At 37.2% G+C, this 16,198-nt stretch overlaps 1 protein-coding gene across 1 annotated transcript in view; it reads left to right on the plus strand.

Annotated features, from left to right (window-relative positions):
- Positions 1 to 16,198, plus strand: part of LOC120529425 (collagen alpha-1(XXI) chain-like) — a 260,096-nt gene that overhangs the window by 39,261 nt on the left and 204,637 nt on the right. The window contains exon 3 of the mRNA XM_039753207.1: positions 8,190 to 8,750. Within this exon, the coding sequence (XP_039609141.1) occupies positions 8,190 to 8,750 (561 nt within the window). The remainder of the gene's footprint in view (positions 1 to 8,189; positions 8,751 to 16,198) is intronic.

The following is a 16,198-nucleotide window of genomic DNA, read 5'->3' on the forward strand; positions in this document are numbered from 1 at the left end:
ATGAGACTTGTAATCCAAGCAAAACTTATGTTCATCTCTGTCTATATAGCTACTAATTATACACATGTAATTAAATGTAGCATGAATCATTTATTTTTAATGGTGGAGTTTGGTAAGATGGTTGTTTCAGCACTATTGTCTACAAAAAGCTTGTTTTGGACAGAGTTTATTTATAAATCTTTGGTGATTCATGAATGCAACCAATTTGGGAAACTGCTAATGTTATGAGTTTAAATTTGATAGGCCCTTTACACTTGGTGGCTTTATATTTGTTTCTTCTGTGGTTTCTGTTTTTTAGTCATTTAGCATCTTGAATACAGCAAACATGCCCAGGTTTCAACAGAACTATAAATATGACTATAAAAACTAATATTCTACTAGGGCTTGAAATTCATTTTTGAAATTGGGGGGCTGTTCCCAATAGTTTAATACAAGGGATGATATCAAATGCATTGTGGGGAGAATGAAACTGTGAGGAGGGGGTCAAATACCCACTGTTTAGAAAGGATTTTGATTGTACTATTTCAGGCATTTCTTATGTCACAACATGCTCTTTCTGTTTACAGAAGTTTATAAAATTTTAAGCAGAAAGTTATCAGTCATTCTTTCAAATTTTTTTATCTCAACTACAGTGGTACCTTGGTATACGTCTGCTTTGGAATAAGTCCAACTTGGTATACGTCCTGTTTGGACACGAAAAATTTTGCTTGGTATACGACCTTTGTTTGGAATACAACTCGCGTGCTAACCTTGTTTACCTCTCTCGAGACAAAGCCACGACTACCCACGAGCGTTAGTGCGCCAGTTGCTAGCATTCAGTGAACAACCCTCGCTATAACTCTCTGTGAACTTTCACGTGTGTGATATAGTGGGTCCACAGCTCCTGTCAAAGTCCAGCTTTAAAATAAATAATCACCAAACTCGCAGCTTGGTGAGGGGGCGTGGTGGTTGTGTGGCTGAAGGTTGTCAGGGCGATTCGCAATGTGGGCGTTTCTCACCAAAGTGCACTTGTGAGGGACTGTCCGCATTCATTATTGTTCCTGGGGCTGCTTATCTTGATAAACAGAAGCGCGAGTTGGCTTGAAGGGGAGTAAAAAGAAAGAAGCAGGGGGGCCGCCAGGTAAAAAGGCACCGGGCTTCTTCTTGTTTTTTATTTTTAAAGAATGCTTCCTGCTCTACTTTAACTTCATTGTTTTTAAGAAGACTTTTTTCTATTGTTTTTAACCTCCACGTTTCACTTCTGATTTTATAGATTATTTATTGGAACTTTGGAGACTGCACTTTAATTTGAACACCTTGTTTTAATTGTTTTAATAAAAGCACTTTGCACTTTTTCACCATCCCCTTGCTTTACCGATGAGGTTAGTAGTGAGGCACATTACCGACGGTGTAGGGTTCAAGAGCTCCCTGGCAGCAGATGGGAGCATACAGCAAACCTGCATCGTCACAACGTAATTTTGTGTTTTTTTCATGTAAATTTGAATTGATTGTTGAAAAGTATGATGGTGGCATGCGTATCCGGGACATGGCTGTTGCATACCGTTTGCCGAGAACGACGGTATCTACGATTGTAAAAAACAAAGATGTTATTAAAAAGTAAAGTGAGGTAAAATTTTCATTTATTTCATCTAATTGCTTTTGTATTTATGTATTTTAGTATTAAGCAGTGTTTAAATTATTTTATACAACCCCATCAATGTATAATATGCCAATAGCAATAGGATTTTTTTTTTGGAACGAATTAAGGACGTATACCAAGGTTCCACTGTATTTTAATTTTGAATAAATAATTGCTTAATTTTGCATGTAGAGATTTCCACTCGTATCTAACCCAAATAAACAAACATGCAAAAAATCTAAAGGATGTAAAATTAAATATGCTGAGAAAAATATTTATTTTTTCATCCTTACTATACTATTTTCCCTATTAAGAGTATAGTTTTCTGCAGCTAAGCTGATGAGCAGTCAGTATAAGGCTCTGAGTGTGAATGCAGAGAATGTATGGAATTTGAGGTAGTTAAAATATAGTTAATATATTTTTAGCTTAAGTAGCATACAGTGGTGTGAAAAACTATTTGCCCCCTTCCTGATTTCTTATTCTTTTGCATGTTTGTCACACAAAATGTTTCTGATCATCAAACACATTTAACCATTAGTCAAATATAACACAAGTAAACACAAAATGCAGTTTTTAAATGATGGTTTTATTATTTAGGGAGAAAAAATCCAAACCTACATGGCCCTGTGTGAAAAAGTAATTGCCCCCTTGTTAAAAAATAACCTAACTGTGGTGTATCACACCTGAGTTCAATTTCTGTAGCCACCCCCAGGCCTGATTACTGCCACACCTGTTTCAATCAAGAAATCACTTAAATAGGAGCTGCCTGACACAGAGAAGTAGACCAAAAACATCTCAAAAGCTAGACATAATGCCAAGATCCAAAGAAATTCAGGAACAAATGAGAACAGAGGTAATTGAGATCTATCAGTCTGGTAAAGGTTATAAAGCCATTTCTAAAGCTTTGGGACTACAGCGAACCACAGTGAGAGCCATTATCCACAAATGGCAAAAACATGGAACAGTGGTGAACCTTCCCAGGAGTGGCTGGCCGACCAAAATTACCCCAAGAGTGCAGAGACGACTCATCCGAGAGGTCACAAAAGACCCCAGGACAATGTCTAAAGAACTGCAGGCCTCACTTGCCTCAATTAAGGTCAGTGTTCACGACTCCACCATAAGAAAGAGACTGGGCAAAAACGGCCTGCATGGCAGATTTCCAAGACACAAACCACTGTTAAGCAAAAAGAACATTAGGACTCGTCTCAATTTTGCTAAGAAACATCTCAATGATTGCCAAGACTTTTGGGAAAATACCTTGTGGACTGATGAGACAAAAGTTGAACTTTTTGGAAGACAAATGTCCCGTTACATCTGGCGTAAAAGGAACACAGCATTTCAGAAAAAGAACATCATGCCAACAGTAAAATATGGTGGTGGTAGTATGATGGTCTGGGGTTGTTTTGCTGCTTCAGGACCTGGAAGGCTTGCTGTGATAGATGGAACCATGAATTCTACTGTCTACCAAAAAATCCTGAAGGAGAATGTCCGGCCATCTGTTCGTCAACTCAAGCTGAAGCGATCTTGGGTGCTGCAACCTGACAATGACCCAAAACACACCAGCAAATCCACCTCTGAATGGCTGAAGAAAAACAAAATGAAGACTTTGGAGTGGCCTAGTCAAAGATCTGACCTGAATCCAATTGAGATGCTATGGCATTACCTTAAAAAGGCGGTTCATGCTAGAAAACCCTCAAATAAAGCTGAATTACAACAATTCTGCAAAGATGAGTGGGCCAAAATTCCTCCAGAGCTCTGTAAAAGACTCATTGCAAGTTATTGCTGCTAAGGAAGGCCCAACCAGTTATTAGGTTCAGGGGGCAATTACTTTTTCACACAGGGCCATGTAGGTTTGGATTTTTTTTTCTCCCTAAATAATAAAAACCATCATTTAAAAACTGCATTTTGTGTTTTTGCGTGTGTTATATTTGACTAATGGTTAAATGTGTTTGATGATCAGAAACATTTTGTATGACAAACATGCAAAAGAATAAGAAATCAGGAAGGGGGCAAATAGTTTTTCACACCACTGTAGAACTGCAGCCTGATTACTACTGCCACTTTGGAGATCCAATGTAGTAGATTTATACCCAGTACCATATTGTAAGTGTGGAGTTTTCATGTTCTCTCCGTGTGTTGTGTTTTTTTTCTGAGTACTCTAGTTTTCCTCTCACATTCTCAAAGCCTTGTAGATTTGGTTAAATTGTCCCAATGTAAGAGTGTATGTGTGTGTGTGTGTGTGCATGCATGCGTGCGTGTGTGCTTGAGTAGATCCTGCAGTGGACTGGTACCATGTCTTGGCCCTTTTCCTGCATTGTGCTCAGTACTGCTAGGATAGGCTATCACTCCCTGCTCCTCTAAATTGTAAGCAAGTTTGAGAATGGCTATGACTTTAGTAGTTTGGCAGTGAACATATTTACTTTGAGGTTACCATCAACTGTTGACAAAACCAAGGACTGTCTAAAAGACAATAAAAGAATGTAAATATGAACTGTAGCATCATAAGGAAAAGTGTCCTACAAAGACCTAATTTTTATTCTTTTTAGTGTTGTACATGTGGCAGCCTTAGCCATGCCACAGCTAATTTTCCTGAAAATTTTCCTTGAGCGCTGTATATCTTTTTCTCTGTGCCACGGACTTTATTTTTGACGTTCAGTTTTAAAGACAGTCAGTCCACCACAGACATTTTAAAGAAATGGCAATATTTAGTGCCTTTAAGTTTAGTCACAACATGGCCACGAATTGAAATAAAAAAATAACTAAATTTAATGTGAGCTCACTAAAAACAATCCAAATCGATTTATTGAATGTTTCTATTTATTTTAGCACAAGAATATACTGCAGTCTGTGCATGTGAGTTTAACAAAACATAAACAATTAAAATGTAACTCCTAAGTAATAAATTAGACACAATTATAAAATGGTGATTTTTTAAAAAGGCATTGAGTATTGTTGTAAGAAGCAAGAGAATTTGCTTACAAATAAATATTACATGAAATTAGTGTGTTGAAAATTACAATTTGCAGTACAGTAATCCCTCCTCGATCGCGGGTTGCGTTCCAGATCCCCCCGCGATAGGTGAAAATCCGCGAAGTAGAAACCATATGTTTGTATGGTAATTTGTATATATTTTAAGCTCATAGAAACTCTCCCACACTGTTTATAAATATTCTCCGCACAGTTATACAGTAAACCCTCGTTTATAGCGGTTGATCCGCTCCAGACAGATAAATGAATTTCCAAGAAGTAGGATTCTTTATTTATAAATCTAATATTTTCGCAGTTAGAGCATTAAAAACCTGTTTACGACCTTCTAAATACGTTTTTGTAACATTATTAGAGCCCTCTAAACATGAAATAACACCCTTTAGTCAAAAGTTTAAACTGTGCTCCATGACAAGACAGAGATGACAGTTCTTTCTCACAATTAAAAGCATGCAAACATATCTTCTCTTCAAGGTGCGTGTCAGGAGCAGAGAATGTCAGAGAGAGAGAAAAGTAAACAAGCAAAAATCAATATGGCTGTTGCGCTTTTAAGTATGCAAGCACCGATAAAGCGCACAATGAAGGGATCAATGTGAAGCATTTTTTTACGGGCGCGTCTGTATCTTCTAAGCAAACAGCCACTGTGCTCACACCCCCTCCGTCAGGAGCAGATAATGGGGCCAATCATACGCCTCCCTGATGGTACTGCATGATGGATAAGTATCTGCCTGTATTTCTCAGAGAGAGTGAGCAAACAATGAAAAATCAATACGCGCTGTTAGAGCTTTTAAGTGTGCGAAGCAGCGCGCGGGAAGCATATCGTATATCATTGAGGAGTTTTATTTAATATATAATATGTGCTCTGATTGGGTAGCTTCTAAGCCATCCGCCAATAGCGTCCCTTGTATGAAATCAACTGGGCAAACAAACTGAGGAAGCATGTAACATAAATTGAAAGACCCATTGTCCGCAGAAATCCACGAACCAGCGAAAAATCCGTGATATATATTTAGATATGCTTACATTTAAAATCCGCGATGGAGTGAAGCCGAAAGTCGAAGCGCGATACAGCGAGGGATCACTGTAATTACTACATTTGCACAGAGTACCCTCTATCCCATGCCATATTTGCAGTCCTAATTGAACATTATTTAAATTGTACACCACCTTGTTCAGTTGGATCACTCTAGTCCAATGTACAGTACGTATTTAGGTGAATGTTTTTAATTAAAGTTTAACTTTTGGTCAATTCATACAACTGGACCTTAACCTAGCCTTTTTTAAAGACTTATACGTGTGATTCAATTGAACAAAATATTGTGGATGCATCACCCTTTGCAATAAATGGGGACAGACACATAGTAACACATCCATCATGACAATACATATACAGTACAGTCAAATACTTAGGAGACTAGGTAACATTAAGCTTCATACTAATAAGAGATTAGCTAACACCAATGAGCTAAAGATTATCTTACTTTGAATTTGCTGTAAAACAGTCAGTGATAATCTTGAATATAACTGATTATTTTCAATATGTTTCCCATTTTTGCTGTAATATTTTTTCTGCATATTCTGCAGATAGGGTAGTCATCTTCAATTAATTTTCTCTGAGCACTTTTCAGAAAGCTAAAATACGATTATATTTCAAACTTAGTCCTCTTTAATGGATGAAAGAATTCTAAAACACAGTCACTGCCTTCCTCTATAGTTTTATTAAAGTGCTAGATGCCCAGTTTGCATGCTGTGCATGTGTAATTACTATTTTTTTAACAAATGCCTGAGAGTGTTTTTTAAAACACAAGTTATTGACTGCAGTTGTAGTAATAATTAAAGTATTAAGTTCTGTAATAAACACTGGGGATTTCACTGCACTGTATTATAAAACAGACTGCTGATGTGGACAGTTTTATAACCAGTCGATTATGCCACTTGCCTTTTGTTTTTAACGTACTGTACATATGCTGTGAAATATATGCATGGCTTTAATTTTTTAAATCAATTTACAGTATATAGAAAATTTATTTATTTATTTTATGTGAACTGTTGCCTTTTTTTTTTGCTTTCTTTGTCTAAATACTGATTACCTTTGGATTCCTCTTGCTCCTGGCAGAATTATGTAGTATATTATATAGTATCAGGAGGGAAGATGTACACACAATAAAACATAACAGAACTGAAATGACTGAACATGAAAGATGCCAAGAATTTGTGCTGACTGCTGATGCAAACTGTTTCATAATAAGTTTGCATGTCATTAGCCTTTTACAGCTGTTTACATATTTGCAGAAATAAGTGAGCTTGGCTGTAAATTTTAAAGTATTCCACAAAAAGAATAGCTTCTACCTAATTTGTTATTTTATGTTTGCAGTTCATTGAAATGTGTTGTTTGGTTTTTCATTAATAACTACTAATAAATGCTGAAGCATTTTTTTGATGAGCAGCCACCCAAACCTAGAAAGTTTTTTTTTTTGGTTCAGTTGAAAATGCATGCTAACTCTACTAGTGAAAATTCAAAGATTCTAAACTTCTTTTTCTTATGCTTATGAGGGTTCATTTGCCTCTCAGGTGAAATGTATACTTACAGAAAGGTAAATGAAGAGTCAACAGGTCACATATTAGCACTGGACCTCAATCTGCAAAGTGTTTTTGGCTAAGGATTTTACATACAAATGCTATTTTTCTATTATATGGATAATCAGAAATTTAAAACAGATTAGACCTAAGGATTTACTAGTACTAGTTTGTAGTGTTGCTGGAGTGTGTTGTGTCATATCACAGTGCTTATACATTATATGCTTCCTATCAATCCAGCAATTTTTTAAGGCAACATTTTGGAGTTAAATGCTTAGAGAGCCTATTGTGTCAAAATCACTGCAACATAGTTAACGTTTATAGATCACCTTCTATGGGGAAGTAGAAGAAATGCATATGATATACAAATAACATTAACATTCATTGCTTCTAATTTCTTACTGATTGCACAAAAATACAAAAAAGTTGATATTTTTCTTCAATGTATTGATGATATATTTTTGCCAAAAAATTTGCAATACTACATCATATTGTTTTTCCTACCTCTAAAACTAATTTCTTTATAATTATTCTGAGTGATCACCTCATCAACACACCATTGTCTTTTCAGGAAAGGTTTGCCTCAGTGGCAGTGAATATGAACCCATTCAATGATCTTAAAAGCATAACAGTAAATTAAGCTGTATGTTATGTTCTTTTTAACTATCCAATTTGTAACCATCTAGTCAATTATGGGTGATCCTGGAATACTGAGGGAAGAAAAACAAGCAATGAAAGGATTGACAAGATTCAAACTGATATAATATCCTTTGTATTGAATTCCAAATGTTTTCAGGTCTGTGCTAGTGAACTAATATTTCAGATGTGCATAATTCATATCTTCATGATTAAACTTTTGCCCATTATGTACACACTCATTGATTTTTTTTTGTAAAAATATTTATTAAAAAATAAACCTTAATGTGCTAAATATATTATGTTAACATAGTGTATACAGTATGCTAATGTATAGGTGGTGTATTTTGAAAAACTTTTACTTGTTTTGCAGGTTGCCGAACAGCAGTGAATGATCTTGTCTTCATTGTTGATGGATCATGGAGTGTGGGATTCCTAAATTTTGACACTGCAAAGAAATGGCTGATTAATGTCACAAACGGATTTGATGTAGGCACCCAGTTCACAGACATGGCAGTTGTACAATATAGTGATACTCCAAGACTAGAGATCCATCTTGGCCAGTATAAGACAAGGCAGGAGCTTATTGATGCAATTGGGGGAATAAAGTATTTAGGAGGGAATACCCAAACGGGAAGAGCAATTAAATTTGCCACGGATCATGTGTTTCCTTCCTCCACAAGAACCAGTCCAGCAAGGAATAAAATTGCAATAGTTGTAACAGATGGAAAATCTCAAGATGATGTTGTGGATGCTGCAGTTGAAGCCAGGTCACAGAACATAATAATGTTTGCTGTAGGGGTTGGTTCAGAAATTACGAAGTCTGAATTGGTTTCTATTGCCAATAAACCATCTTCAGCATATGTGTTGTTTACAGAAGACTATACAACAATTGAAAAGATCAAGGAGAAAATGCAGCAAAAGCTTTGTGAGGGTAAGTAAATCGGATGAACATTACAAAGAAAATGTTTTATTTATAGAATGAAATTTTGAAAGTGAGATCAATACAAGAAAAGAAGCCTTTTTTTTCAAAAATGTATTGATTTTTCCAAGATACTCAGTATTTTTTTTCTAAGGTTCTGTGTAGTTTTTAGTTACACTTCCATTACATGATTTTGTTTTGTTTTAGGTGTACTTGCTTAATTTTATAGTATTTTTGTTGCCTTACTGGGCCCACTGCACTTTTGGTTAGCGGTTATCAAGAGAAGGTGCATGATGTCACCACAAAATCTACTGACGGAATCCAACCCTGTCAAGTATCATTCAATGAAATGCACAAGCCATTTGCACACTAGTTATGAGCTAAAAAAAAATTTAGTTTGTTTCATGTTTGTTTTGATTCAGACCCTTGTCTATACATATGGAAAGGTAATTTTAACAACTTCATAGGTATACTACAGTATGTTGTTGTACTAGTTTGAAACTAATAGTTTACACAGTCTGTGTTGATAAATGCATTAGTATCTATCTTTAATATTCATGCTGTGGAAATAAATTATGCTTCATGCAGATCTGACTGCAAAGATTGGACATAACAATTCAGAGGCAGGCACTTCAGTTTTACTTGTTATAATATCCAGAAAGCTTTTCTTTTGCTTTTAGTTTTGGTTTGTTTATACAACCACTCATGTACTTTACTTGATATCTTCACAATTTGCATAGATCATCGTATAGAGGTAGCTCTTCAGATTGGGGTACTGACATAGTGCCACCTCTAGTAAATAATATAGTGGGATCTCTTTGCTCTGTGAAAATGTGGATTTAATCTTTGCAACCTGTGAACTGGGATGGTGAACATCTTTCCTCACCTATTTCCTCTTGTTGACTGCCAAAAAGACCAAACCAAATCAGCATAATATTAATGGGTTAAAATTTCCGTTTGAGGCATGTAGTCAATATGGACTATACACTAATCATCACAACAGTTGTGCACACTATTTTACCAACAAATGCTTAAGGTTTTAATCACTTTGCTGCTGGAGAATCACCATGCTTTCATTGTTTCAAATGTTCAAACATAGGAACATAAGAAATTTGACAAACGAGAGGATTCAGTTCATGAACCTCGTATGCTAATAGCTAAGCTGTCCCAAAATTTCATCCAGATTCATTTCAAAAGTCATTACATTTTCCACTACATGTCTCGGTAGTTTGTTCCAAAGTCTCACAACTCTTTGCTTACAGAACTGCTTTCTGGGTTCAGTTTTAAATATACTTCCCTTCCCCTTAATTTCCAAGTTAGGAGTCATGGTCACAGTGGTGTATCCGTTTCATTCCTAGTTTCAGAAGTCAATATTCTTGGCACTCAACATGCATAATATTGCTCATTTTTAGTTGTTCATGAAGAATGGATTCATCTCCCCTGTAGTATCTTCCATGTCATGCAATATGTCGTTGAGTCTCCATTATGATTCTAAAATATGATACATACAAGGGATTTTCTTTGTTGTTATTGATCTTATTTTAAAGATTACAGTATCAAAGTATTGCATTGGAGCAGTTTTCTTTTAAACTATAATACAAACATTCCTTAATTCTGAAATAATATAAGATGTATTTGTTTATAATACTCTGAAATAAAAACTGTGGGCTGTCTCATTTTGAGTATATTTTATGATTTTTCTGTAATTCTTTATATCACTATAGTTAACTCTTAGTGGTTGCATATTGTATGACAGGGTATTGTCCTTCTTAAGCCCAGCACTGGATTAATAGCAACAATAAAACAGTGCAGTTGAATCACCACAGTTGTTTTTTCAGGCAATGTACAGACTTCTGCACAAAATGACAAGTACTCCAGAACTTTACAGGGTCACAGCCAGATTCTACATAATAGAATTAGGAGCAAAGCAAAATGCAATTTTGGATGTGACACCATGTTACATACACTCAAACAAACACATATTCTTGGAAACCATAAGGGAGTGCCACTGAGCCCCAAGCCAAAGACACAATTTCACCCAACTCAATACTGAGTTCAAATAAATTGTATTTATTTACAAACAACACTTTTCTGATTGCATACCAACCACAATACACAAATATACACACAGATTCTTTTCTTCCTTCCATCCTTTTGATGAATGTTTCTCACTACCTCCTAACTTAGACTCATTGAGGTGAGGAGGAGCACCTTCTTTAATCTCAGACCCGGGAGGTCACACGAAGTTGGGATTGTAAACACCTGCAGCTTCCCCTGGTGGCACAAGCGGAACACAGCAGGACTATACTCCAGGACTCCATTTCCCAGAACGCCTTGTTGGTATCGGAATGGGCACTGAAGCCCAGGGATGCTACTATCTATCGCAGGCATGTCAAACTGACTACCATTGGTGGGCCGCTTCGACTGCCATACGTGCGTCAGCGGGCCGCACTGTAACAAATACTAGTATACTATTATACAAAGTTACTGTAGCTTTCTTTCCAATACTGAAAACTTAAAAATGTAACACTTAAAGTTTAAAGAAAAGCAATTTATTTTCATACAATCTTCGTACAACAGCGTACAATTAGAGTCTTAGCCTCTTAGCTAAGTCCTTATATTATTATATTATATTCATTATATTATATTCAGTCTTACAGTCTGAGATTTATTTCTTTTGTCCCGACACTTGGCATCTGTTGTTAGTAACCAGTTCGTCAATATCAGGCTTGAAATCTTGTGCAGCTGCAACTTTTATGAGGGATGAAAGGTGTTCGATAGTAAGTCTTGAGCGATGTGGGGTTTTGGTAACTTTCATTAACGAAAACAATTTCTCACAAAGATATGTGCTTCCAAACATAGACAGTACTCTCGATGCCAACTTATGGATCTGCACATACGAGGATGGCAGGTAAGCATACAAGCCTGGCACACCAACTTCGTTGTATTTTGCCATCAGAATAGAATCTGACTGCAGTTCAATCAATTCCATTTGGATATTCCCAGGCGCATTCTCAACGTTGTAAGAGTATGGTGACATAAGCAGCACAAAGTCCTCTTCGTGTGAACTGAAATCGCGAAAACGCTCACTGAATTCATTGCTCAGTAATACATGTTGGAAAACAAATCCTCCAAAAATCTAATTTTACTTTACTAAGTTTACTTCAAAGTTAATATTGTAAAATAAGCTGATATGCAAAAAGCCCCCTGACCTACACTAATTATACAAACTCAAAATCACAAAAATCTGTTAATAAACAACTCAACAACTTCTTGTGTCCACTTCAGATCTTCAGCTGTAGTCTGCACTAACTGTTCGTTACAATACTAGCACAAAATTACATAAACTATAGCAAAAAAAAGTGAAAATATGCGAGCTATTACTACTCGTGATGGTCAGTTCTGCCCATTGGCCAGTCTCAGCAGCCCAGCCAGAAGTGTAGCCCAGTGGTCTGCAACCTGTTTGACACCAAGGACCACTTTACTAGAAGCAAATTCTTCCAGGGATGGGTGGGTTGTTGGAGGTTGGAGTTTGTGGGGTGATTATGGGAGGGTTCATAGGGCAGTTTTATACGCAATTTACATTACATTTCTATTATTATTAAGTTATAATATAGTAATAGAAGTTATACAGCTTACCATAATGCAGAATCAGTGAGAGCCTTGAGCTTGTTTTCCTGCAACCAGAGGATCCTACCTGGGGAGGATGGAAGACAGTGACACGCGAAGTGTGTTGTTTATGTTCAGTCTACTCCGTAATCTCGTTTTGGTTGCTGTCACTGCAGAAAACGTGCATCACAAAGATAGGATGTTGAAAATGGAAGCAGCTTCAATAGCTTCTTTTGCGTTAGTTTAATCTCCTCCTATCTACAAGTTATGCTGACGAGAATTTTTCTCAGCATTTCCTTGCGATAATACACTTTCAGGGTGCGAATGATGCCCAAATCCAATGGCTGAAGCACTACTGTGCAATTGGGTGGGATGCATTCAACGTGAACATTATCTAAATGCGGAAGCATGTTGTGGTCAGCACAGTTATCCTTTTCTTCTTCATATTGTGAGGTTTCTGAACTCTTTTGGGATCTGGGATCCACCCCACCCAATGGGAACGACATGCTGAAGTGCGTCCCGAAGCGCTATTGCCACGTGTGAGATTGTTTGTCCGGGTCCCAAGAGAGTTTAAAAACCTCATATTTTCTTGAAAGAGTGCCGCATTAATTGGAATGTTTCTTAAACAAGCATCACTGCAACCAAATAAAAACGTCTTTTTCGGCGTCTTCAAATGCAGCAGTTCGCATACGTTTGCAACCCGAGATTTTTCTTCTTTTTTGCATATAGCAAGTGTGCCATTTCGATAGAAGGGTGACAATGAGTTAAATTCCAATGGATGTTTTTCAAATGTTGACGAGCAATAAGGAAAAGGTATCACTTAAAACCACACAAAACAAAAATAGCAAAAAAACAGTACGAGGAATGTTCGAAGAAAGTAAATTTTTTTACAGTGTTTCTGTTTGGGGATCATTTTGCAAATGTCCACAACTGAGCTGTGACCACAGAAGTAACTGCTCAGTGGATTATTCATTCAAGCATTTCACGGTCACTTTGTTGTAATGAAAGGAATGTACTTCGTAGTAACGAAATTTCTGTGGACTCGTGTCATATGGGGAAACTGTCAGAAACATAAAAATACTTTGTTGTAATACTCTCTCACCGCGGTCTCTCGTCTCTCTGCATCGCTGCAAAGCCCTGCCCGCCTAGTGTTCTGAAAAGTGTCCTCAGTGAAGGGGGCAGCCTTTTTGCTGTAGCCCTTCACTGTTTGAGTCTCCGTTGCTGGCCGTTCTCTCGTGGCTCGGTAGTGGGCCAAGACCGCAGCCTAGCACTTCAGTTGCGATTTCGCGGCTGCAACTATACTAGCAGATGATGTTTCCGGTATCGTAATGCCATGGAAAAACATGCTTTTGTCAGAAGGCAGAAGTAAGAAGAGTCAATAAGTAACGCCGAAGATGCAGAATGATTCAATCACAAATGATAGTAATCATTTTGTACAAGTTTAGTGCTAACTAGGATCTGTCATGCGGGCCTCACAGATTTCTGTTGCGGGCCGCGTGTTTGACATGCCTGATCTATCGTATTGGGGGAGAAAGTATTCACCAGACAACATCTCCACCAGTTCTTCCAATATACTGGCTTCCCGGTTGGGTAAGTGTCCCTGTTCAACCCTGGCCGGGATAACAGCCCATGTGTGTCATCCATGACACTCGCAACTTACGCATACAGTATTATGCCAAATTACAGATATTCTAACTTCATTTGTAATGTGGGATTAAAATGGAGAACCCTGAGGAACATTTAAGGTCAAAAGTAGAAAATGCACACACAATGTGGCCAGGATCAAAAAGCCCCAGGAACTATAAGATAGCAATATTGAGCGCTTTGCCGTCATGCAATTTAAATCAAGTTTGTTGTCATGTATGCATAGTATAGTGAAAATCTTACTTGCATGTCTTTTAAGAATAGTTTGCATAAGTACAATACTAAAAATAAATAAAATGAAATTAATACATAACAGTATACATAGCATGAAACACAGTCATACAGTATTCTGCGAAACACAAATAGTAGGTTTTTACCAATAATTAATTTCTTCTTACGTTATTAAAATTATTTGTCTTCAGGAAAAAAAAAATGTGCAATGTTTGTGCTTTTCCTGTTTTTGCTGACTTAACAGCAAGAAAATAGGAGACTGGACGACAGAGAGAACACAGACTGAAAAGGAGCAGTACAGCCTGATTAAAATAAATGTATTACATTGCTATGCCACTATTTGGTTTTGATTAGTTTTTACTTGTTTTTTTTTTACCTTAACTGGTTTGGTAAGGTAGTTTATTATAAAGTTACTTGTCTTTTGTTTTCTTGTTGGACCTGAAGCGGAGTTAGTTTGACTAGGAGAGGGTTAGCCTGCATTAGCTCTGGTGGTGTAGTTAGTTACTAGTTGGCTAGTTCATCTACATGCTGTACTTACTGCTCTGTCACCATGCATGCTACACGGCTGCAGTTATCACACTAGAGAATGTTATTACTGTTTTTAGCTATTCTAGCAAAATATTGTGCCACTATTTCAGCTTAGAAAACATAGACACAGTAGAACGTGTTAGCTCTGTAACTTATCCTGTGTTGTTGGCAAAGCAGAAGTAAGTCTACCTTTCGTGTGGTTACTTCAAATTTCATCCACACCTAACAAGGACTGAGATATCTGCATTCCCTGTAAGGGTACTCTCCTTTTTATAGACAATAAGATCTATAGTTATCTCCATTGTTAGCTCCAGGTAAGAAGATGCATTCTGAGCCTATTTGTAGTGCACCCCATCATAAAAACTTCATATAAGCCAGTATAGATCCAACCAAGGTGATTGGTAAAGTGTGCAAAAGGAAATTCATCACAGGCCAAGAAGTTAAACATCTCTCAACATCTGCAATGCTCAATCACTTGAATTTCAAGCATCCTATCCTGGCATCCTCCCAACCCACCACAAGTACCACATCAACAACACAACCATGTCTATCCCTGCAAGTCACTCTTCCCCATCACCTATCTTAGCTGTTTTTAATACAAAACCATCCCACAACAATGCAAATAACAGACACAGTGGGAGAATTGATTTGTCTTCACCTGATGCCTTACTCATTATTGGAGAATAAAGGTTTTTATAAGCTTCTCAATGTAATTGTACCTCACTACCAACTACAGTCTCATTGGCACTTTTTGTGTAAGGTCGTACCACAACTTTACCAAGATCTAAAAACAATGGTAAAGGAATCCTTCTTAAAAATAGAAGGGAAAGTTGTGCACTGCACATCTGTCCAAGCAAATTTTCAACAAATGCATAACTTTCTCTCTAAAACTCAAATAGAGTGCACAAGGAATAGTAAGGCATAAATGTGTGACAGCACTTTCAACATGGAGGTTTTCAATGTAGATAACACATCAGCCAATATTCTTCATCACTTTCAGGGCCTTGTAAATTAATGACAAGATGATCAGGTCAGGTCAGGTTGGGGAGCACGCACCGGTACAGCGCTTTGCTGCACCCACCACACAATGAAACAAACTGTGGATCCTGGTTGTCAACCCTCCAGGCAGAAATGCGGTCCAGTCACACCCTACAGAAATGACCATCTATCTGCTGCAGCAAGGTATTATGGGCATTATTATTATTATTATTATTATTATTATTATTATGGGTATTATTATTAGCATGGGCGTCCCCTTGGCACCAGGACTCTAAGGATATCGGGAGCACCACACACCCCTTTCCAGCAACCTCATAACCCCCAATGCTCTCCCAGTCTGTCTTCTGACTTTATTGGAAGAATCACCAGAGACTTGAAGGTCACAGCCGAGGTAAATAAACCACTAGACAAGGTCGACACTCTCATTGCAGACAGACACACTGCTGATG

Source organism: Polypterus senegalus, chromosome 5 (genome assembly GCF_016835505.1).
Source record: "Polypterus senegalus isolate Bchr_013 chromosome 5, ASM1683550v1, whole genome shotgun sequence".
Taxonomy (NCBI): Eukaryota; Metazoa; Chordata; class Cladistia; order Polypteriformes; family Polypteridae; genus Polypterus; species Polypterus senegalus.